This window comes from Zootoca vivipara, chromosome 3 (assembly GCF_963506605.1).
Source record: "Zootoca vivipara chromosome 3, rZooViv1.1, whole genome shotgun sequence".
In the NCBI taxonomy this organism is placed as follows: Eukaryota; Metazoa; Chordata; class Lepidosauria; order Squamata; family Lacertidae; genus Zootoca; species Zootoca vivipara.
The window spans coordinates 51,366,884-51,392,721 of NC_083278.1; the positions used below are offsets into that span (position 1 = coordinate 51,366,884).

Sequence of the window (25,838 nt, forward strand, 5' to 3'; positions counted from 1 at the left end):
CTCGGTTCTCGAACGTAATCCGTCCCAGAAGACCGTTCAACTTCTAAAACGTTCGAAAACCAAGTCGCAAAGGGCTGGCTGCAAGTTCAATGGAGAAAATGGAAAAACACGCAGCAGAAGCCATTCGACTTCCGAGGCATGTTAAAAAATGGAAGCATCTACAGGTGAAACTCGGAAAATTAGAATATTGTTGAAAAGTGCATTTATTTCAGTAACACAACTTAAAAGGTGAAACCAATATATGAAATAGATGCATGGCATGCAAAGCAAGATATGTCAACCCTTTATTTGTTGTAATTGTAATTATTTGTCATTGTGTTGTTGTTGTCAAAGGCTTTTGCATAGTCAGCCTTCTTTATGGTCCAGCTCTCACTTCCATACATCACTACTGGGAAAACCATAGCTTTAACTATACGGACCTTTGTCGGCAAGGTGATGTCTCTGCTTTTTAAGATGCTGTCTAGGTTTGTCATTGCTTTTCTCCCAAGAAGCAGGCGTCTTTTAATTTCGTGACTGCTGTCACCATCTGCAGTGATCAAGGAGCCCAAGAAAGTAAAATCTCTCACTGCCTCCATTTCTTCCCCTTCTATTTGCCAGGAGGTGATGGGACCAGTGGCCATGATCTTGGTTTTTTGATGTTGAGCTTCAGACCATATTTTGCGCTCTCCTCTTTCACCCTCATTAAAAGGTTCTTTAATTCCTCCTCGCTTTCTGCCATCAAGGTTGTGTCATCTGCATATCTGAGGTTGTTGATATTTCTTCCGGCAATCTTAATTCCGGCTTGGGATTCATCTAGTCCAGCCTTTCGCATGATGAATTCTGCATATAAGTTAAATAAGCAGGGAGACAATATACAACCTTGTCGTACTCCTTTCCCAATTTTGAACCACTCAGTTGTTCCATATCCAGTTCTAACTGTAGCTTCTTGTCCCACATAGAGATTTCTCAGGAGACAGATGAGGTGATCAGGCACTCCCATTTCTTTAAGAACTTGCCATAGTATGCTGTGGTCGACACAGTCAAAGGCTTTTGCATAGTCAATGAAGCAGAAGTAGACGTTTTTCTGGAACTCTCTAGCTTTCTCCATAATCCAGCGCATGTTTGCTATTTGGTCTCTGGTTCCTCTGCCCTTTCGAAATCCAGCTTGCACTTCTGGGAGTTCTCAGTCCACATACTGCCTAAGCCTGCCTTGTAGAATTTTAAGCATAACCTTGCTAGCGTGTGAAATGAGCGCAATTGTGTGGTAGTTGGAGCATTCTTTGGCACTGCCCTTCTTTGGAATTGGGATGTAGACTAATCTTCTCCAATCCTCTGGCCATTGCTGAGTTTTCCAAACTTGCTGGCATATTGGGTGTAGCACCTTAACAGCATCATCTTTTAAAATTTTAAATAGTTCAGCTGGAATATCATCACTTCCACTGGCCTTGTTATTAGGCGGGTCAATTATAAATGGAATGTAATTAATGAAATGTAATAGCAATGTTTATTTTTGTATTATTGTAACTATTTGTTTTATTACTGTGGAATTTCCAAAAGAAAGCATTTGTAAAAATTAAAGGGGAAATAAAGAAATAGTAAATTGCATTACTGAAATAAATGCACTTTTTGATGCTATTCTAATTTTCCGAGTTTCACCTGTACTTCCGGGTTTTTGGCGTTCAGCTTCCAAAACGTTCGGCTTTCAAGATGCTTGAAAACCGAGGTAACACTGTATTTAATTGCATAAAAATAAATAAATTCAAGCCTGACAGGCAGAATATTCCAAATCATGAGCACCATCACTAAAAGGCCTCTGTGTCAGGTATGTTGTGGTGTTATGAACAGATTGGTGTTGGTACACTCTGGTGACCACAGGCCATTTCACACAATACACGAAAACAAATTCTGGTGAGTGTGCTTTCAAGAGGGAAATGCAGCCCACCATTCTTCTATGATGAGTGTCACTATATGATATATGTGTTTGCAAATGCATTCTTGTTGCCTTAAGCAGTTTTTTTTCTGTACATCTTGATGTACACCTACAAAAATGAAATGTGAGCCCCTGGAAATATAAATAATTGCCCTAACCCCACTTATCTGGGAATAAGCCCTATTGAATTCAGTAGCACTTAGATATGGTTACGACTGCACTGTATTTTGAAGAAGATGACTCTGGCATTTTAAAAGAAAGTAGGATCAGTGCTCCCCAATGAAGCATTTCCCCCCCCTTTTTGAAATTCCCTGAGTATGTAATCAGAGTTGGAAACCAACTCTCCTAGCAAGCTGTCCACTTCACCTTGCTTCACTATGAGTTTCTAAATGAGGTACACTGCTCTACCTTTCTACTAAGCCAGGGGTAAGCAACATGGCACCCTCCATGGTTGCACTACAACTCCAGTCAGCCCTGTGAATAGTCAAGAACAATGGCCTTGTAGTCCAAGAAAACCTGGAGAACACCATGTTGGCTACCCCTGCACAAAGAAATATTTATTGGGGTTTCCTTACGTGGGTTTAAGTAGCCATTCTCTGAAACACCCTCAACAAATGACATGCCGCTTTTGAAGAGAAAGTTTTCATTTCACATGCTTTCCCTCTTAGACTCTCTATCTTTTAATATCCTTTTAACAGTTGTCATAAAACAATAGATAAATGGAAAACAATTGACAAGTGGAAAACCACATAAATATTAGGTGAATGGAAAACCAAGAAATAAGACGCTTAAAAAATGTCTCAAGTTTGGAATCTGATCTGCCCCATGGCTGTTAAAATCTGCTATTTACTAGGACTGTGTACAAAGGACAGGGATCTAGTTTCTGTGAGATTTAGCAGCAAGTGAAGGCGCTATTGTCATGCACAGATCTGTCCTTAATATCATCCTTACGTTGTGACTGGTATAGGGACAGACATGTCAATTTCAGTTTCTCTTTTCCTCATTTTTTCCTATCGTAAATTCAGTTCTCCATACTTCTGCAGCAATTTGCAAATGTTTTTGTATATTATGTTCACAATGTATGTCTTTTTGTGTGCATTGGTTGGAGAAATGAGAAGAGCTGATTTCAAAGGATAGGTAGCTGTGTTTTTGGTTCACATATTGGCTTGACATAAGTGTGAATTAGGTAGCTTCTTACCAAAAGGCAAGCAAAATCTTATTTCTCCCCACATCGCTATACTGGTATGATGTAATTTCACATAGCCTGTATGGAGTTCATGCTTGACAGGATTCTAGGAATCTAGAAATAAATGGTCCTGGATTTAATTAACATGCAGCCCCTTCAAGGTGGGGATTTATTGTGGGACGAGAATACAGACATGATACAGGCTCCTTTTCTCAGAGACAATACAATTCCTTCTCTTAGAGACACAGAGGGGAGGGTTAAATACCATCAGCCTAAGCACAATTTTCCCAATCAAATTAGAAGCACCTCTCCTGGAAGCTGCATTAAAGGATTGGGCTTTTTTTATCATCATATTAATCACAGTTTTCCCGGAGTGACATGTAGTTTCGCTGTTATAAACAGATGGTAATAAGCATTTCAATCAGCCATTTGTATTTGCTTTAGGTTTTTCCCCATAGAGGAAACAGTATCTGGAATATGCGTGTAATTTTAGATCAGGAAAATTGTAGAGTTAAATGCCTCCAGGTTCTCTGTGCTTCCCTGGACAAATGATTATCCTTGTCTCCCTTTCGCTGGTGTGCATTTAATGAAGAGAAAGCAGAAAAATCACAGATTTTCAGTCAGCATGTAGTATGAGCCTAATTTTTTACCAGAGAGAGATTACTCTGGGGCAGGGGAGTAAGCTTATCATGTATATAAGAATAAAACAGCATCTTTCCTCTCTCCCTGTCTTGGGCACACGCACACCACGGTGCACTGATAATTATGCAGAATGGGTTCCCTATGTGTGCCTTTCACAGATGCAACTGATTGTGCTCCTCTCCTGGGGAAAATTTATTCTTAAGTTTCTCGTAGGCCAAGATCCCTGGGAAGAGAACAGCAGCTATATGAGGGCATGGAAGGCGCACAAACAGCCACAGTGCTGTGGTGTCCACAGGAGGAGGGGAAGCTAGAAAATTATGAGAGTGCCATTGACAGCCATTCCTTTGTGCAAAGGAAGGTGGGGATGATCAAGAATGGATCATGTCTCGGGTATTTACCTTATTATTAAAATAAAATAAAAAAATCCTTCCAGTAGCGCCTTATAGACCAACTAAGTTTGTCATAGGTTTGAGCTTTTGTGTGCATGCACACTTCTTCAGATACACTACAGTGTTCTCCTTCAATCTCCCGGGACATTCTATACAAGATCTCAAAGTAGCTGTTTTATTACAGAAAAATTTCAGAAACAGACTGGAAAGAGAAGTTGCTGAATTGCAATAGCGGGAAGGTAAACAGTGTTTCCATGTGCTGCTCTGGTTTGCCAGAAGCGGCTTTGTCATGCTGGCCACATGACCTGGAAGCTATACGCTGGCTCCCTCGGCCAATAATACGAGATGAGCGCGCAACCCCAGAGTCGGTCATGACTGGACCTAATGGTCAGGGGTCCCTTTACCCTTTATGGTCAGGGGTCCCTTTACCTTTACCAAGCTTAAAACCATGGAGAGACCTGGTCTGAATAAGGACATTGGATTCTTATCTCATTATACATGATAAAGCTTTCTTTAGCATAGCTGGCAAGTTTTCCCTTTTCTCATGAGGAAGCCTATTCAGCATAATGGAATTTCCCTTAAAAAAGGGGATAACTTGGCAGCTATGTTCTTTAGCACCTCACCCCTTGCTTTTTCCTGCAAGACCAATTGCAGTCGTTAACAGTCGTTAACAGTCATCAACAGGTTTACCACTCCTACGGTATCAGCCAATCACCCATTCCCACCACCCTTCTGAGTAATATCCCCACCCCCACCCTCTGACTATTCATAAGGGTCTGGTGACTTCTGTTTCAGTGTACAGTATCTGAAGAAGTGTACATGCACACGAAAGCTCATACCTATGACAAACTTAGTTGGTCTCTAAGGTGCTACTGGAAGGAATTTTTATTTTTTTACTACGTTAGACCAACACGGCTACCTACCTGTACCTTATTATTAGCTGTTTCTTTTTGTATGTCTCTCTCTGTGTGTGTGTGCGTGGCAACAGGAAATTGGGGAGATGAAATCCCTTGATAGAGAGTACTATGGTAGTTTGAACTGAAGTTCACTGACAGTTATTAATTTAACTCTAAATATCCCATAATGAACCAGAGGGGGGGAAATGCTGCCATAAGCAGGCAGCCTGTGTTCTGCCAAGCAGGAAATCAGAGATATTGAAAGGGCAAGGAAGTTGCCTGTTGCCTTCTTCATGCAGAATTATTTTTACAACATTTCTCGTTGAAAAATAAAGTCTTACAAGTAAGAAACAGGGGTAAGCAAGATGTTTCAGATAGCTGCAAATGAAATATACAAACTGCATGTTATATGGGAGGGAGGGTGTGTACATACAGGAGCACACACAGTAACTGGGTTAACTGTGAGACAAACTGCCTCCCAACTTCAAATATGGTGATCAGTTGAGTTCGGAGCATAGGCAAAACAATACATTGAGTAAAAAAAATACCTAAACTCAGAGTAGTTTTATGGGCTATAAGTCCACCCTACACAACATTCTAAATACTCTATCTAGACTTCCCATTTCTGTTGACCCTAGCAGGCAGCTACGTCAGGTTTATTGAGTCTCTGGAAAGGTGTCATACATAATGTGTGGGCCACATTTGGTTTAGAAGGTTATGGTTGTACAAAATTCCTATCAAGTAAAAAGCAGTGCAAAAAAAATAAGTACAGCACTGTGCGTAGAGTTCCTTTTTTTCTTTTTTTTAAATTCCCCTAGCATTCCCCCTCATACCCTAGGGAATTACTTCTGAATTGGGAAGTGAATCTGAGAGGAAGTAAACACTATATCTGGTGTGTTTTTTCTGCCTTTCAAAGACTGAAAAAAATACCAGAGCAACAGCAGAACAGCCTGAGTAATTTCTTTTAGCCAAGAACAGAGTTTCCTTTGTTTGTTGAAAATGAGTAGAGAAATTGGTCACAAACTATTGTTAGCTGTATAATAGCAGATTTCTTCTGTAAACTTTAGAACTACAGACAGCCCCCCCCCCATTTATATGCATTCCACTCGTGCGTTTACAAGTGTCACTGTAAAATATCTAAATAAATGATTTGAACCAGGAAATGGAGACAAAACAGCACAAAGAGAGCTGGAGAGTGAGGGAAGCAGCTTGCACCCCACTCCAAGTATATCACTGCCCCAGTTCCCTAACTCTCCTTGGCCATCCCTCCCTTTCTTGCTCGTTCATGTCAGTTTTGTTCCTTGGGCAGGATCCGAGAGTCCATCCACCCTCCGATCAGCCTTGTCCTCTCTCTCATCGCCTCACAAGCAGGCAGCAACATTATTTAGGGGGGGGGAGAGATAAACTAGATAAAAGAAAGCAGTCTCCAGCATCTTCCAAGATGAACAGGGAGATAGCCTAGAGGCCCTGCAGCAGCACTGGGCACAAGGAGCCACCCGGCCACCAACACACTAACCCCAAGCTCAACTTCCTAGTCACCAGGCGCATATGAAGAAGGGTGCATTGTCACCCAGGGAAGGCAGGCGGATGGGTGAGATCTGTCAAGATAGAGCTACTTCCCAGCCTCTCTCAACAGCGCCCTCCCTACTTTACGTGATTTCACCTATGTGCGTGAAGTCTGGGAACGTAAACCTCGCATAAGTGGGGGGAATACCTGAACACATACAGGAAACTGCCTTTTGATTCATAGTGGCTGACAGAGGTTTAGTCCAGAAGTGAAAACTTTGTGATGATTAGGGTTGTAGTTCAGCAACATCTGGAGGGCCAGAGTTTAGCAACCCCTGATATAAAACTATACAAATGTATTTAAATTAACTCGCAATCTAGCATCAAGTTGGTTTAGAAATAAGCTGCACTACTTCCCATTTTTTGTGGGGTGAGAAGATTAGCTTGTTTACCTCTCAATCCAACACAAGCAATGGGGAGTTCATTCCTCATTCCCAACAAATATTTTGGTTAAATGTACAGGATGGTTTAAAGAGTTTGGGAAATGACCGCTGTAAAGCATAAACCACTTCAAGTGTTGGGTAACTAGACGTCAGAATTGGAACTCTTGCTGAAATTCATTACGTTGGACACTGGACTCAATGCTTCCAAAAGACGCCTCAGATTTCTTCTTTTACTTTTGTTTAGATTCAGGCAGCAAATGCTAAAGGTCAAAAACCTCAGAATGCATGACAATTCATTTTCATGTTTGACACTTGTTTCATCAGTTTTTCCTTGTAGAGTTGGTCACCTGTATAGGATTAGTGTAAATTCTGATGCATGTGGCCTTGTGGTTTCCCCCCTCAAAGTACCATATTTTTCTCTCCCTAAGTTGATTCTTCATAATATTTAACTAATTCTTAAGTAGGATAGAGCCATCATAATTTACAGAGTCTTCTATGTGGTCTTAGAACTCCTTCACACTTCTTACATGGATATCATTGCTATGTAGGAAATTGTATCTGTAATTTGCACACACTTGTATAAAATTAAATCCAGAGGAAAAGGCTCTCCACTTAGTCATTCCAGGAATTACATTAGAAAACTAGTTCTCTTCCAGAAGGTTAAATATAGCATTTAAAGAGCATTATACAAAACTTAGCAGTATTATACATATCTAAGGCTAACTAATATGTTGGGAATAGTAGCTATGTATTGGAGCAGTATGGCAGAAGAAGCTTATTTTTTCTGCACATTTTGGTGGAACTGTTGTACCAAAGAGACATTCTAAACAAATATAAATATGTAACTTATTCAGTTAATTTGTATTATTACAGACACATGGAGCGTTGTAATCTGCAGTATGTTAATGGCTGAAAAAATAATGGCTTCTCTGAAGTGTAAAAAACTAAAACTACCATTGATAGCATTATGCAATGCTCATGAATAAAAGGACAGTTGTTGTTGTTGTTTAGTCGTTTAGTCGTGTCCGACTCTTCGTGACCCCATGGACCATAGCACGCCAGGCACTCCTGTCTTGCACTGCCTCCCGCAGTTTGGTCAAACTCATGTTCGTAGCTTCGAGAACACTGTCCAACCATCTCATCCTCTGTCGTCCCCTTCTCCTAGTGCCCTCAATCTTTCCCAAAATCAGGGTCTTTTCCAAGTGTTCATAAATGTTTAGGAAAGGAAAATGCTATGCAATTATTTATTGCTCTCAGATCTCCCATTCCTGCATACTTGCTTGCCTGTCAGCTTTTCAGCATGGTTGGAAACCTCAGTTGGCTGTGGGTTTCCACAGAAAAAAGGATGTATGCACATATGATAAGGGACATAAAGCATACTTGCAAATTTCATACATGGCAATATCTGTGAAGGAATTCATTTTGTCTGTACCGTAGCATCCCTGAATGACTACTTTGTCCAATCCAAAATTGTATTCAGGAGAGTGAATGGTGTGGGTGAGTAAATATCCTTGGGAGTTAAATATCCTTTAACAAGAGTTGTTAAAGAACCATCCACAACCCATAGACCCTAGATCAAGTTAGAGCAGGGGTAGCTGATCAACGTCTTGCCTCGTCTTGGTATTGAAAAGAAGCTTTACTGCAGCACTTGAGCTCTTAGTGTCAATGCATTAAATATATAAATCATTCTGTCAGGGACTTGAATTCACTTAGTTAAATTAATGCAAAGATTGGTTAGGTTTAACTAGAAAAAGTTACTGTTTATTTATTGAAAACTTTTAAGGCAGTTGAGTAAGGTCATTCTCAAGAATTTTATTGGCATGCTTTAAGTAATCTGAACAGATAGAAAATGCTGGGAATTTGGAGCAGTCTTTCCAGGCCTGATCCTCTGCACTGTAGCGGTGCAGCCCTATTTTTGCACAATAGTACAGGAAGGGATCAGACCATGACAAGGGAGGAACTTGCACATGTTGCTGCATGGTGAATTTCTTTCTGTTGCAATTACCAGATGACTCTAACAACCATGTAGGACGATTGTCTTGAGCAGCCTTTGACCATTTGCTCATGGCTACTCCTCTGCAGCAGCGTGGAAATCCATGTGGTAGTAACACTGCTGGGGGTGGGGTGCTGCTGTAGAGCTGGAGGATTCCTGCATCAGCCACAAGCACTAGAGAGTGCCCTGGCCACCTCAGGTATCTTGACATGAGAGGGCTGTGGGTGAACCAAGCTGATTGGCGTAAGAGTGGTGGGTGAAAAAATGTGACAGCATTGGGCTTGGACAGGAGTGATGTCACTCTTGAGCCTGGCAATGAGGGAAACACTGATAGGCCAGGGAGGAGTGAGAAGCAGCCGCAGCATCACAGAAGCAAATGAGTTGCAGGTGCAGGAATCAATGGGTAGAGTCAGGGCTCAGGAGGGAAGCTGGCTCCTCAGCACAACCCATTGAGCCCCCTGGGAGAGCTGGGAGAGGGACCAATGAAGGCAATTAGGACATTTCCTCTAGCAGGCTGGGCTTTTTCTAGCCACCAGCATATTCCTAGGATTTGCAAGGCTGAGAAGCATCTGCAGGGAAGTATGTTGTGGATAAAATGTACAGGGTGTGCAGGGAACTGAGCTTGCTGATAAAGCCCCTTTTCAATTTTTCTGGTCTCTGTTCTAGTTCTTTTCTTTTCCGAGGTTGAGGCATTTACTCTCATCATTTGCCAGCCTTCCATATTCTATTGCACAATGCACTCTTTTTAGCTTCATTATGCTCCAGCTTATTTTTATTTTGCTATTTATTTAGTTATAAATTTTTATACTGCCCTTCATCTGAAGATCACAGGGCTGTTTAAAATATGAAAACACAAGCATACATAACATAGTAGCAAACAAAAGCAATAACCCTTCACACACACACAATTCAAAAGGCTATAAATTTATTTGATGTTAAAAAGCAATCTTGCATAGTAACAAATAATTGGTTTTTAAAATTAGAACCCATATAATTATGGTGGTCTATTGTTTGTCAACCTCCAAAGTAATAAGGAAAACTGACTTCTGGGTGGGTCACTGAGTACCCATCTGTAGAACTTGAAAAGGCAGCTGCTTTACATTTTTGTATTATATTCAGGTCCTAAGATCCCCATTCAGAAATCTAAACACTGAAAGTACTGGGCAAAGCTTCCACTGTAAAGACACAGGGAACCTGTCCATCTGTTCTGCTTTGATATTAAATGCCGCATTTGGCATTAAAGTGATATGGAAGCTATGCAAAATCCATTTCAAAGGAAACCAGTGCTGCTTCCTCCAGAGAGTAGACAGACATAATATTCCTTTTGTTGAGGGTTGAAAAGGTTTTCAGCGCATCCGGCCAACTGCACCTAAAATAAATGTTCCACTGCGGAAATAATGGTCTTCCCAGTTGAAGATACTTCACTATCAAATCTCCATTTTAATAAATTTCAGGATTTGTTTAGAAATCAGATTACATTAGTTTTAGTAACAAAGTGTACTGTGTTAATGAATGAATGTGAACTCTTCAGCAGCTCCAATTCTAGTGCCACATACACATAACACTTTCAAACCTTTTAGTACCCTAGGGCAACCTAATTATATCTATCTATCTATCTATCTATCTATCTATCTATCTATCTATCTATCTATCTATCCATCTCTATTGACTGGGAAATCAGATCAGGGCTCCCCCATAAGCCCAATTTAAAAAACTCTTTCCAGAACTGCTATTTGCTATTGGAAGGAAATTACTAATAGGGCCATGAGGTTTGGGGAATGCAATTTTTGTATGGCTATAAGAACATAGCATGAGGAGAGTCCACACACACACACACACACACACTGCAGTCTTGGTACTTGATTCTCATGCCTTTGTTTTGTTTCAATACACTCTAAATGTATCCATGTATTTAGCATAATGTATCACTTGGCCCAAATATATACATAGAGCAAACCTAGGTTTGATGCTCTGTCGTATGTGATATGATCCTTAGCAAATCCTTGGCATGTGTGTCTGCTTGCAGAATAGTTACGTAACTGGGAAGGTAGCTAATGACATCATCTGCTTCCTACCAAAGTGGTTGGCAATGAGAATGTTGTGTCAAAATGAACAGATTTAGCAGTATGCTGAAAAATATGCTAAAGATTTGCCACCCAGCCCAAACTGCTTATTATAGAAGTACGGCAGGAAATGAGTATTTGTGTTGTTGTTGTTGTTTTATGAAACCCTAATGAATATGGAAAATATTGTATGTGAGGTGACAGTGAGGACACATTCTTTCACTTTAAAAAAAAAAATTGCGAGGACAAAATTTGATAGGGATAGCGTTTGGAAACTACTTTTTTTGAAAGAAGCAAGTCTTCCCCCCTGCTTTCCTCTTCATGTATTATTGCAGTTTACTGTAAATATGAGATGATGTGTCATAGTTCCTAAAACACAATTACATCATTTTTACAGCTAGTAGTGGGATTTACAAAACGGGACTTGGAGCAATTAATGAGAGAACTAAAAATGAAGGGTTTTGCGTACTACATTCCTTGCAGATTCAAGCTTGGCAGCAACTGCCAAAAAGCTTCCTTTAGACATAGTTTCCATGCAGCTATGCGTGCTGGTTTTCATTAAAAGCTTCACTGTTCATTTGTGTGTTCTTTTAAAAAAAAACTTAGGTTGTTGGGGTGTTTTTTTTACTAGGGTTAGTCCTTAAAATAAACTGTTTTTCACAGGAAACACATTCTGCTTTTTATTACCATTAATATCAAGTCAGTTATTTTAAGCATGTTATAATTAGTTCTAAGACTTTCTGGTGATTAATGTAACCCATAAGACAGAGAGAGCATCATATTTCGGCAATGATCTAAGTATAGGGATTAGGAAAGGTTAAACTGTTGCCTATAACTCACAGTGGTTGTCTTCAATACTAGTCTACTGAACAACGCCACCGAACTGATTTTGACCGAACCCACAGTTAACCCGTAGTGTGTAGACTGACTATATCTGGGAACTAAAGGCTAGATCCATGCTCCTGTGTTGGACTGGTTTAGTGTGGTTTGTGAGCTGCTAAAGAATTAAAAATAATAATAGTTCAAACTAAAATAAGTTTGTAAAATGTGAGAAGGAATTCATTCTGCAAACCAAGGTAGCTAAATTATTAATCTGTTGAGTGATATTCATACCATTGGGTTGGATCCAGGCTTAATAATGCTTAGAGTAGACCCACTGTACTTTTTCTAGATTCAACCATCATATTCAATTAGTCATCCAAGCTATGAGAGAAAAGGACGTTACTATTAAATCCATTCAGTTTCACATCTTCGCTGACAGCCACGCTTTGAGCTCCATTTCGGTATGGGATGCAGAACCTATGGCCCTCCAGATACTGTTTGATTCCCAACTCTTATCAGCCCTATGCAGCACTGTCAATGGTCAGGGATGATGTGAATTGCATGAACATCTTTAATTCTTTTTTTGAAATATTAGTTTTTTTATCTACAAGATTTGCACATAAGAGCAGTCAAAATTTTCTGGTGCCAGTATTCTAAAAGTCCTAGGTTGCATAGAAACTAATGAATATAACTCTGGGCTTTTACAGATGGTCACTGTGATTTGGCATGGGCAGGAGGACAAATCATGCTCTAAGCATTTTTAGGAATTTTAAAAATATGAAACCTTTGAAGAAAATGCATATAATGACATTCTATTTTTATGGACAGGCTATCCTTTTGAAATATGAGGTTTATCTATCTGCTCTGCTAGCTTGAAATGGGTGTTTGGCTGTCATTTTCAACAAAATAACAATAGCAAGGCAACAATTGTATTTCTTATTAAAACATTTCCTGCAACAAAGTGTTTTAAAATAGAAATATATTAATAGAACAAAGAAGAACCATCAGAAGGAACCAATGCTTTTGAACTAAACTAAGAAATAAACCAAGAAATTATGAGTTAAGAATAACACAACTTTCTTTGTCTGTATTGCTGATGATCTGCTAATGCAAAAAAGCACAAAAGGAAAACAGTCTTTCTGCATGAATAAAAGACAATAAAGCATCTGTTCTAACTTTGAATTTCCTTTCTTTTTGTCCAAGTTATGAAACATCTCAAATAAATATTTTGTCTACAAGTAATCTTTTATCATTAAAAAAAATGCTACTGTGTAAATGAATTCTTAGTTGAACCCACTGTTGGCCACTCTTGTGAAAGCATTAACACAGACCACATGTTGGAAACCTGGCATACCCCTGAAGGGAATTGAAACCATTTCATTTTTTCTTCCTTGTAGACAGTGTAAATGTCATAGCAGAACATGTGAAAGTGCTTGTGAAGCAGATTGTTAAGACAAGAAGGGAGATGATCTACCTATAGCCTAGTGGAATGGATTCTGTCCCAGGGTATGCTTTGTGTGAATAAGAACTTGATAGTTTATTCCTACGTATGTATATGCAGAAATTGGTCCCACTTAATTCCTTGAGATTTACTTCTAGGCAAGTGTGTATATGATTGCAGCCTGAATTTGTGCTTTTAGTTTAGCATTTGTATTGCCAAGCCAGAAGCATAGGAAGTAGATACACATGACAAAAACAGATACGCATGATTCCGCACCTGGAGTACAACCGTGCAGTTTATAGAACCTGCACAGATCCCTTCCGCGGCCCTCATCTGCCAAATAACTTCAAACCTCTGTTATTCTTGGCTCCCTATCTGACACATCTCAGGCCTGTTCTATGGATATGCTCTTGGGAGAGCATCCACCTACAAACTTACATTGTAAGATACGCAATACAAAAATGAGGCTGCTACTCATGGCAAGTTGCAGCTTGCAGCATTGTTACCTGAAAAAAAATAAGTGTTTGGAAGCATCTTAACATGAATGGTTTCTAGTCTTGTTTTGTATTCATGTGTATCTGTTAGCTCCACAGAGTGGCCTACCTTATAATTTTGTCATTATAAATGAGCAGATAGCATCTGAGTGATAATTGTCTATTAATGCATTGTTTGAACCTGGTGCTCCTTTGGGGTGAGCTATGTGAAGCTGGAGCATGGAGGAAGAAGGGCCCTTATTGTCCTAGTAGGCCGCTACTTGATTCTTCCCCTCCAGCCAGTCTTTTAGTTCCTCCTGGCGTGGCTCCATGGGTCTCTCTCCATAGCTGTGTCTGCCTGTTAGTCTGCCCATCTGCCCTCCAGGCTCTCTGACTGCCCTGCTGCCTTCCCATTCTTCCCTTCTCTTTATCCCCATCTTGTCAGTCCTTTCCCTCTAGCCCATTTTGCCACTGCTTCGACTAACTGAATATGAACCTGCTACGACTTAGCTAGCCCTTCCATTGGTCCAACCTGGCAATAGTCCCAGTCGTGCTATTGGCTTGCATCTTTTTCTCTTCATGTGTGAAGTTGCTGTAACCCAGTACTAACCTCTTGCATGCTATTTTGTAAAGGACAAAATACAAATAACTACCATGTAGAGTTTATCCTCTTTCAAAAAAGATGGGAGGGAGGGAGGGAAGGAAGGAAGGAAGGAAGGAAGGAAGGAAGGAAGGAAGGAAGAAAGAAAGAAAGAAAGAAAGAAAGAAAGAAAGAAAGAAAGAAAGAAAGAAAGAAAGAAAGACAGCTGGTTACTTCACTGACCAATCTTCATGTAACTTCACAGGCTTTTTGGAAAATACCATCATACAGCAATCCTTATTTTGTTTTCAATGAAGAATTTGAAAAAAGGCAATGGCTCAAGCAGAACGAAGGGTCTCTCTGAGATAAATTGCACAATCAGTCAAGTTGTTGAGGTTGTTGGTGACTCCCAATGATGGGAAGCAATGGGGAAAGCCATTGTGTTGGTTACAATGTCGAAATTACTCAGTAACAGTCCCAAAGCTGTGCCTGGTCAATGTTTCTCTGTAGCAGTTGTTCCAGAAGAGTGGTTGGTTTCTTTGTGTCTTTGCTAAAACGGGTGAATTTGCTTTGTTCCTTCAGAGAATGACGAGGAACAAGAGGCCCTCTTATCCTTGGACAAACCTGGCTGGTACTCCCAAGGTAATGCAACCCATTTGTATGAGTTGCTGAAGAAGATGACTGGCAAACTAGAACCAAAGGTATTTAGAAAAACCAAGATTAAGTAAAATAACAGGCCATCGTTTTGTGCAGCTGCTTTCTCAACATCAGCCTGAATTCAGTGTATTAGTGCAACTGATCAACTTTTCAGAGGCAGCAGAGTTGATAACTTACAACAGTGGTAGCAGTGTAATATATGAATTTGTCAGGAGCAAGATACAAAAAGAAAATTTTACCATACATCTTGACTCTGCCATAGATTATCAGGCTTTATTATAAATATTAGTGCTAACTAGCAATACAGCAGTATTTGTGGCCAGGTAAAAAAGCAACACAGAGACATGTGTGGCATTCAACTTTCATAATCTTTGGAAACAAGCTTGTTTTTGTTTTTTCTTATGAGTGAAACTGGGGAATGTTTTATATCAAACCTTTAAACTTTGGCGGGCCAAATAAAATTGCCTTTCAGACTGCATGCTGACCATCTGCAAGATTAGCTGGTAGCATGATATGACAATTAAAAGTGTTTGTTCTTCATTCTGTATTTTTCTTGGATTTTAATTGCATAAAATCTCTACAAAGCCCACCTGGGCATGTAAAGAGGAAAACCTAGGATTGATGTGACTCATTTTTTCAATAAAAGTTCACATATAAGCTTCCCTTATCTTAATTTGGTGACTAATTTCCCTCTGCCAGGTGCTCCAGATATGAGTAGCCATTGCCAAACTCTCCTGCCCCATGTAGAAGCCACCTCATAACAATCTACTGTAGTTTTGGGGTGGCAATGGGAGCAGCGTGGAGAGAAATATCTATTGCACTTAAATACCTTATATTTGGCTGTTTTGGAACTCCTTTGTGCTTCACCGTGCCTTTTCACTGCACAGATTGCAACTGCCTCGCTGCTTCACTTTCAGGTTGTTTACTTTGGGGACAGCATGCACTCAGATATTTTCTCAGCCCATCACTATTGTAACTGGGAGACTGTCCTCATCTTAGAGGAGCTTCAAGGGGACCATGCTATGGTGCCTACAGAGACAGAGTCTGAACCCTTAGAGAAGAAAGGAAAGTATGAGGTAAGGATGCTAAATATCCAGGTTCCATGTGATCCCAGCCCCACCTTTATTAAATACAAAACATCATAACTTTATGATCTGTGCATGCATACAGATCATTAAGTACAGCAGAATTCTGTGATTCAAAAGCTCATACCTAGAACAAACGTAGTTGGTCTCTAAGGTGCTACTAGACTATTTTTTAAATTTTTTATTTTTATTTTTTTTAGTACTAAACTTCTTATCTAGAAATACTTTGAAGGCTAATTCAGCAGGATTAGTTGTGACAGAATGTCAATAGGAATGTGCCTAAAAATGCACGTTCCAAAGCACATCCCATTGAAAACAATGCAATGCATGTCGGTGGTGGCTGTGTTCAGTTGTGTTGTGCTTTCATATGTGTTTGGATATGGATCAGATTTATGCATTTTACATACATATCTCCTTAGCTCCTTTAGCTGAAAACCCATGTTTCAGCTCACAAACATTTATTTTGCCCCTTGTTTTTCCTCTTGATCATTAAGAAAACTGTCAACCCTTCACTGGGCGCACAATCCACCAGGAAATTCTATTAGAAAAGCTGTATAGCAATGACTAGAAACTAAGCATCTGTGGTGTCCTTTTGGGGATGGAAGGCACTCTGATCCAGTAGAGTGTTCCATCAGCAGAACAGGAGGAGAGGTGATTTTCACCATTCCCCTTCTCCCGACAGGTTAACATGCCTCCCTTCAAATCTGCTCCAGAGGATTGTGGGAACCCTTTGGAACAACATGAGAGGGAGAGGGGGTGTGGATTAAAATGAGAAACTGGGGGCAGAGGCAGGAATCACCTTCCTTCCATTACGCTGATGGAAGCCTTTTGCCAGGAGAGGGCCACTGCTGGAAACAATCCTGGAGTTTTCATTTCGATGGAATTTGTGCATAACAATTCCCTGGTGGGTCGCCAAGAAGATGCCATCATTAATTTCAAGTATGAGCAGAAAAACAATGTTCTTCATTTGTTCCACATTAGGAACACAGGAAGCTTCTACCAAAATAGCCCCTTGGCCAATCTGTATTGTCCACACTGACCAGCAGTAGCTCTCCTGGGAGTCAGGAAGGAGTTTCTCCCAGGCGTACCAGGAGAGACGAGGGATTAAATTTAGACCTTTGTGCATGCGAAGCTGATGCACTTCCTCTGAGCAGCAGTCGTCATTCAGTATGGAATGTTGCGTTGGCCATACTTGCAATCACAAATAAGCACTAATCAGAATAATAGAATTGTAGATTTGGGACCTCAAGGGTTACCTAGTTCAACTCCCTGCAATGCACAAATCTTTTGCCCAAGATGGGGATCGAAACAATGACCCAGTACATATACCCCTATACTGTGATAGTAAAATTCAAAGGAAACCATTTTTAAAAAGTTTTCATGTTGTTGACATGTTACAAGAATCTTAATGATTTAAAGTACAGAGGGCATGAATAAGGAGACAGTGTGGTTCCTACTTATCCATTAATTTCACTGAATGGCCTTGAGTAAACATCTATTCCCTTGACCTTGGTTCTAGGGATAATTACCGTACTTTTTCATGTATAAGACTAGGGTTTTATAACTTTAAAATTATGTGGGGAAACTATGGGTCGTCTTATACACAGGGCAATCTCCCCCCTATTTTCTTAAATTGAAGTCTCTAAAAATAGGGGGCGTCTCATACATGGAAAAATATGGTACATACCTCATCTTATGTTAGAATAAACAAAATAAGAGATTATGAAGCTCTTGATACTGTACACTGAAAGTGCTGCTAAATTGTGATTGATGGTAATAATAGTACGTAATGCTATTAATAACAATAACACAATTTGCCTTTTGTGCCATGCAGGTTTGTTTGTTTGTTGTTGTTGTTTTGAATAGCGTAGATTAGCACATCAAAGTCAGAAGAGGGGGGAAATGTGTTCAAATGGCAGTTTCCTTCCTGTGTTTAGCAAAGCCAGGGAAAAAGACAAACATACCCTTTAAAAAAGAAATGTATTGCCCACCTCTTCACTGCAACAGAAACACCACAAAAATCAAAATAAGAGGCTCTTCATGTAGGCCAGGCTGCTAACACTTTTTAAAAACTGCACATATATTCATATTTTCAGAATACTCAGAAATGTTACCACCAGGGAGAGGGGTTTCCCCCTGTGCCTTCTTGACAGTGTTGGTTGTTGCTTCTAACCAAACAAAGGGATGGGCGGCAGTTTTAGGAATCCTGCATGTGCTGCAAGGGAATTAGTTTGGTGTCCATTTCCTGGATTTTGCACTCTAATCTCTGTCTTGCATAGTCCTTCCTTAAAGACCTTTAGTTCAGCCAGGCAGCTTCTATAATTTTCTCAGAGGCTTGTGTTGAATTCCTATATCTACCACCAGTGACAGCAAGCAAGCAGAGGAGAAGCCAATTGGGTTGATCAAAGGGTTCTGAGCTGAGTGGGGCTAGGATAGGTCAGGGGTGTTAGTTCATTATACTCCTTTTCACAGGAGAGCAGCCCATAATAGTTGTTGTTGTTGTTTAGTCGTTTAGTCGTGTCCGACTCTTCGTGACCCCATGGACCATAGCACGCCAGGCACTCCTGTCTTGCACTGCCTCCCGCAGTTTGGTCAAACTCATGTTCGTAGCTTCGAGAACACTGTCCAACCATCTTGTCCTCTGACGTCCCCTTCTCCTAGTGCCCTCCATCTTTCCCAACATCAGGGTCTTTTCCAAGGATTCTTCTCTTCTCATGAGGTGGCCAAAGTATTGGAGCCTCAGCTTCACGATCTGTCCTTCCAGGGAGCACTCAGGGCTGATTTCCTTAAGAATGGATAGGTTTGATCTTCTTGCAGTCCATGGGACTCTCAAGAGTCTCCTCCAGCACCATAATTCAAAAGCATCAATTCTTCGGCGATCAGCCTTCTTTATGGTCCAGCTCTCACTTCCATACATCACTACTGGGAAAACCATAGCTTTAACTATACGGACCTTTGTCGGCAAGGTGATGTCTCTGCTTTTTAAGATGCTGTCTAGGTTTGTCATTGCTTTTCTCCCAAGAAGCAGGCGTCTTTTAATTTCGTGACTGCTGTCACCATCTGCAGTAATCAAGGAGCCCAAGAAAGTAAAATCTCTCACTGCCTCCATTTCTTCCCCTTCTATTTGCCAGGAGGTGATGGGACCAGTGGCCATGATCTTGGTTTTTTTGATGTTGAGCTTCAGACCATATTTTGCGCTCTCCTCTTTCACCCTCATTAAAAGGTTCTTTAATTCCTCCTCGCTTTCTGCCATCAAGGTTGTGTCATCTGCATATCTGAGGTTGTTGATATTTCTTCCGGCAATCTTAATTCCGGCTTGGGATTCATCTAGTCCAGCCTTTCGCATGATGAATTCTGCATATAAGTTAAATAAGCAGGGAGACAATATACAACCTTGTCGTACTCCTTTCCCAATTTTGAACCACTCAGTTGTTCCATATCCAGTTCTAACTGTAGCTTCTTGTCCCACATAGAGATTTCTCAGGAGACAGATGAGGTGATCAGGCACTCCCATTTCTTTAAGAACTTGCCATAGTTTGCTGTGGTCGACACAGTCAAAGGCTTTTGCATAGTCAATGAAGCAGAAGTAGACGTTTTTCTGGAACTCTCTAGCTTTCTCCATAATCCAGCGCATGTTTGCTATTTGGTCTCTGGTTCCTCTGCCCTTTCGAAATCCAGCTTGCACTTCTGGGAGTTCTCGGTCCACATACTGCCTAAGCCTGCCTTGTAGAATTTTAAGCATAACCTTGCTAGCGTGTGAAATGAGCGCAATAGTGCGGTAGTTGGAGCATTCTTTGGCACTGCCCTTCTTTGGAATTGGGATGTAGACTGATCTTCTCCAATCCTCTGGCCATTGCTGAGTTTTCCAAACTTGCTGGCATATTGGGTGTAGCACCTTAACAGCATCATCTTTTAAAATTTTAAATAGTTCAGCTGGAATATCATCACTTCCACTGGCCTTGTTATTAGCAGTGCTTTCTAAGGCCCATTTGACTTCACTCTCCAAGATGTCTGGCTCAAGGTCAGCAACCACACTACCTGGGGTGTACGAAACCTCCATGTCTTTCTGGTATAATTCCTCTGTGTATTCTTGCCACCTCTTCTTGATGTCTTCTGCTTCTGTTAGGTCCTTACCACTTTTGTCCTTGATTATGGTAATCTTTGTACGAAATGTTCCTTTCATATCTCCAATTTTCTTGAACAGATCTCTGGTTTTCCCCATTCTATTGTTTTCCTCTATTTCTTTGCATTGCTCATTTAAGAAGACCCTCTTGTCTCTCCTTGCTGTTTTTTGGAAATCTGCATTCAGTTTCCTGTATCTTTCCCTATCTCCCTTGCATTTTGCTTGCCTCCTCTCCTCCGCTATTTGTAAGGCCTCGTTGGACAGCCATTTTGCTTTCTTGCATTTCCTTTTCCTTGGGATGGTTTTCGTTGCTGCCTCCTGTATAATGTTACGAGCCTCCATCCATAGTTCTTCAGGCACTCTGTCCACCAAATCTAAATCCTTAAACCTGTTCCTCACTTCCACTGTGTATTCATAAGGGATTTGATTCAGATTGTATCTTACTGGCCCAGTGGTTTTTCCTACTTTCTTCAGTTTAAGCTGGAATTTTGCTATAAGAAGCTGATGATCTGAGTTACAGTCAGCTCCAGGTCTTGTTTTTGCTGATTGTATAGAGCTTCTCCATCTTTGGCTGCAGAGAATATAATCAATCTGATTTCGATGCTGCCCATTTGGTGATATCCATGTGTAGAGTCGTCTCTTGTGTTGTTGGAAGAGAGTGTTTGTGATGACCAGCTTGTTCTCTTGACAGAACTCTATTAGCCTTTGCCCTGCTTCATTTTGAACTCCAAGGCCAAACTTGCCAGTTGTTCCTTTTATCTCTTGATTCCCTACTTTAGCATTCCAATCCCCTGTAATGAGAAGAACATCCTTCTTTGGTGTCATTTCTAGAAGGTGTTGTAGGTCTTCATAGAATTGGTCAATTTCACTTTCTTCAGCTCCAGTAGTTGGTGCATAAACTTGGATTACTGTGATGTTAAAAGGTCTGCCTTGGATTCGTATCGAGATCATTCTGTCATTTTTGAGATTGCATCCCATTACAGCTTTTGCCACTCTTTTGTTGACTATGAGGGCCACTCCATTTCTACTACAGGATTCTTGCCCACAGTAGTAGATATGATAGTCACCCGAACGGAATTCGCCCATTCCCTTCCATTTTAGTTCACTGATGCCCAGGATGTCGATATTTATTCTTGTCATCTCATTTTTGACCACATCCAGCTTACCTCCACTCATGGTTCTTACATTCCAGGTTCCTATGCAATATTTTTCTTTACAGCATCGGACTTTCCTTTCGCTTCCAGGCATATCCGCAACTGAGCGTCCTTTCGGCTTTGGCCCAGCCGCTTCATCAGCTCTGAATCTACTTGTACTTGTCCTCCGCTCTTCCTCAGTAGCATGTTGGACGCCTTCCGACCTGAGGGGCTCATCTTCCAGCGTCATAACTTTTATATGCCTGTTGTCTTTGTCCATGGAGTTTTCTTGGCAGGGATACTGGAGTGGCTTGCCAGTTCCTTCTCCAGGTGGATCACGTTTAGTCAAAACTCTCCACTATGACCTGTCCATCTTGGGTGGCCCTGCATGGCATAGCTCATAGCTTCTCTGAGTTATTCAAGCCCCTTCGCCACGACAAGGCATTGATCCATGAAGGGGCCCATAATAGTTACATCCCTGCAACGGAATATACCAGTTAGCAAGACCAATTAGCAAAGGGATTTCCTTTTGTCTCCTATACACAGTTTTAGGGTTATTTTAAAATTACCCCAATCAACCTCCCCAGTTTAATCTTGAGTGAGGGAAGTACAAAAAATCAGCCAGTGGAAGTGTCAGGCAGAAAGAGCTGGTGTCACATTCGATTATGGTGCTCCCAATTTTCATTTACTGAAAATATTAATATCTCGCCTTTCAGAATAACATACTTTGAGGCAGCTTCTAATGAAATATAGACATACAACACAATTATTCAGAACTGAAGCACTAATAACCAGTCATTAATAAGACAAACAAGCAAAAAACCACTAAAATGTAACCAAATGCAACAACAAAAGCAGACCAGTAATTACACACCCACACATATTTTTAGAAGAAAGCCACCCCACCCCCCCAAAAAGTGAAATTTTGGTCTTTCCAGATGCCTGCAGTGTGATGGTCTGGCAGAATCTAGCTTGCAAATAGCTCCAAAGCTGTGGGGGTTCTGCGGGTGGGGGGACCCTTTGCCTCATCAACTTTATGAAATAGCCTGATCTGCCTGAAGCCTAAAATTTTATAACTGCCTCAGTACTCTCACCTTGATATATATGACAGTAGACTCCCTGCATGTATTTCTGCACTTCGCTCACAATTAGCTAACCTAGAAAGACGGGAAGTAGGTAAATAGATTAACTACTGTCTGGAAGGTCCAGTGAGGGCTGTCATTAAGTTCCATGTGTGCAGGAACTTCTCTTCTACGACAAAGCTCTGACCATGGAACCCTTTCCATTATAGAAGGGAACAGAAAACTCTCCTGCATGGAAGGTGTGGGTGGTGCTAAACCATATCAGTAATCATTTTACAGGAACTACTGGTTCAAAAACATTCTGCGAGCTTTCAGTTTCTAAGCTGGGGAACCCTGTTCAACCTGAAAACCGCATTCTCGCGGCAACTTTTCAAGAGTCACATGCTGGTGATGGGCAGAACCGGAGGCAAAAAGGGGTGGAACAACAGGTGTGACTGTTACTTTTGTCCAACATGCTACACGCTAGCCATGCAAGAGTCAGGGGTTTCTACCCACCCACACCTGCAAGAAAGCCAAAACAAAGTTAATCGTCCCCATGGTGATTTCTTTTCTTTTAAATTTCCTTGGGTGTTCAGAAAACCAAAGAATTATTCCAATGAGGATTTATTAGTTGCATTGCATTCATTTAGCTCAAGGGCTTATGCCTTTGTGATTTGGAGCATTTTTTGTAGCTTCTGCACCAAAGTTGGCAATGAGTTCATTTCAGAACGATTTTATACAGAAATTCCATGCATGTATGCATTAGAGCACATGTGGGACTTTTTATATCCATGTTTGTTTATGTTTCAGGGACACCTCCCAAAAGCTCTTCCTTCTGTTTCTAAACAGTGGGGTTCTTTCTTTGTGGATACCATTTCAGGAAAGGAAGAGACAGAGGAAACTTTAGTAACTACGTGGTCCTGCAAATGTGTTAGTGCTTATAGCACCATCACAATCCCAAGTATTGAAGCAATAGCAGGTAAGAATGAATAATCTTGAGAGTTATTTCCAATACTTAGCACACAATAATCTAGTTGCTGCTATTGTATAGAACGACAATGATTCTTACCGCTTTTCAAAAAGAGCTTATAAAAAAATAGGGTGTAGATAAGGTCCTTTTCTTTTAAAAAAATTGTTAAAGTGACTTCCAAAAGGAAGGACCACCAGCAGTAGAAAATAAAAACATTTTATTTTAATTTACCCCACTTCCAACACAAATCAGAGCTGTTTGCATTCATCTCGTGTAGCTTCTCTTTTGGGAGTCTTCTTCCTTTTCCTGTGCAATAAAATCTACTCCAGGATAAGATTTCTTAGGTTTAGAAATCAAATTTTGTTCAAAACTAGAAACATAATAAGGCCTGGTTCCCTCCATGATAACTTATCAAACAATCCTGACCATGCCTACTCAGAAGTAACACTGCAATCTAAGCCCCCTTTCTGCAGGGCACAACAACAGTAAGAATAGCCCTGTTGAATCAGCTGAGTGGCCCATCTAATCGCAGTGGCCACCCAAGGAACTTCTACCAAGCCCCCAAACTCAATCCCTATATTGCTTTTTCAGCTTGTAAAAAATAGATTGTAAAGAGCTGCTGGCTCAAGAGTTGCCAAAGGAGGAACTGCCTCCAACACACATGAGCTCTTTACCCCGCTAGTTTTATTTGCAAACAAAACTTCCAACTGTTGCTGTTGTTTAACTTGGAGAAATGCGAAAAGCATTTCGATGTTCAGTAAGCATAAGAGGCTGGAGCTGGGGCCCCTTCTGTCTACTGACGAATTTGCAAACCATTAAAACAGATTAATATCACAAGCTGTTCTGTCAAAATTGAATACCCAGAAACAAAACGGTGGTTAGTCAGACATTCAAGGAAATAACTCATCAGATAATTATAATCTAATCCAAATGGAAGAGATAACCCAGAAATGTAAATCCTTTATGAGATGTACTCAGACCTCCATACAATATTAAGACCAAGTAATCTCTGTAATCTCCTCAAATAAGAAGGGTTTCTTCGCAAATAATTGTAGCCAAAGACAAAAGCATATATTCCACTCCCCCCCAAAGAAATGTCCAGACAAATGCTATCTCAGATTGACAAATAATAACAAAATATATATTTTCATTCTGATTACCTTGTCTCTTGAGAAAGGGAAGATAAAAAGTAAAGTAAGAATGCAGTTTTCTTTTATTTTCCACATGTAAAATTTAAAAAGTTTCATATTGTTTATGATTTAAACATCAGTTTCACAGATAAGTTGCAAATTGGGAAAATACTTAAAGTTGTTTTAAAGCAAACAGTGGTGGCTATAACAGTCTCTGAATCCTGAAGGGAGTCAAAACTCCTTGCCCTTTTCTGAGCTCCTTATGACCTTTCTTCTCCCCACATAGCATTACAGTTGGTGCATCCCAAGTTAGGAACCTCAACTGCCCTTCCCCAGTGAAATGCCAAGAACTTTAAAGCTTGGTTGATACCCCTGACCAATGGCAGTACTATAGAGGTGTTCAGGAGCAGGCAGGTGGCTATTCTCAGGATAGGGAACACCCTTACCTGAGAGAAGCTTGCCTGCCAAAAGAGACAGGGCATTTTCCCATTTTAATTTCTTTTAATTTAATTTAACTTACTTTAAAAATGCAATTCATTTAATTTCTCTTAATTTAATTTGTAATTTAAATCTTTACTTCTTTTCATTATCCATATCCTGCCATTAAAGATCCTTACAAGACACCTCACAAAAAGAATAACAAACAATAAAGTTATCAAATTAAAACACAGCAACATTGTGCTCACCTTATGCTGGATTTTAGCTGCAGGTTGCAACATTCTAAACTTTTTTTCCCCATGTTTTATTTGTAAGCCACCCTTATAGGTAAAGGTAAAGAGACCCCTGACCATTAGGTCTAGTCGTGACCGACTCTGGGGTTGCGCGCTCATCTCGCATTATTGGCCGAGGGAGCCGGCGTATAGCTTCCAGGTCATGTGGCCAGCATGACAAAGCCGCTTCTGGCAAACCAGAGCAGCGCCTGGAAACGCCGTTTACCTTCCCGCTATAGCGGTTCCTATTTATCTACGCATTTTGATGTGCTTTCGAACTGCAAGGTTGGCAGGGAGCTCACCCCGTCACAGGGCTTCGAACCGCCGACCTTCTGATCAGCAAGCCCTAGGCTCAGTGGTTTAGCCCACAGCACCACCTGGGTCCCTTAAGCCACCCTTATAGCCGTGACTAAATGCTTTAATCAGTGTTATCATGTGGGACTGACTTCCTGGATAGTGGGCTCATCCTTGACAACAACGGCTTGCAGTGGAAGTGTATTCCCCCCAGCCACTTTCCAGAAAAACAGATCTTAACTGTGGCATTTAAATTGCCAAATGACTCTCTGAGTTCGGGCATGCAACATGGTGGTGATTATGGTCAGGAAAAAAAGACATCAGAAGGATGT

At 40.7% G+C, this 25,838-nt stretch overlaps 1 protein-coding gene across 3 annotated transcripts in view; it reads left to right on the forward strand.

The window, feature by feature from the left end:
* NT5DC1 (5'-nucleotidase domain containing 1) overlaps window positions 1-25,838 on the forward strand; it is a 95,888-nt gene that overhangs the window by 64,631 nt on the left and 5,419 nt on the right. For 2 of the 3 annotated variants that reach the window (XM_035109120.2, XM_035109121.2), the window contains exons 9-11: window positions 14,926-15,044; window positions 15,918-16,076; window positions 23,213-23,381. In XM_035109120.2, coding sequence (XP_034965011.1) covers window positions 14,926-15,044; window positions 15,918-16,076; window positions 23,213-23,381 — 447 coding nt within the window. The remainder of the gene's footprint in view (window positions 1-14,925; window positions 15,045-15,917; window positions 16,077-23,212; window positions 23,382-25,838) is intronic. The other variant, XM_060272642.1, reaches the window with a different exon arrangement.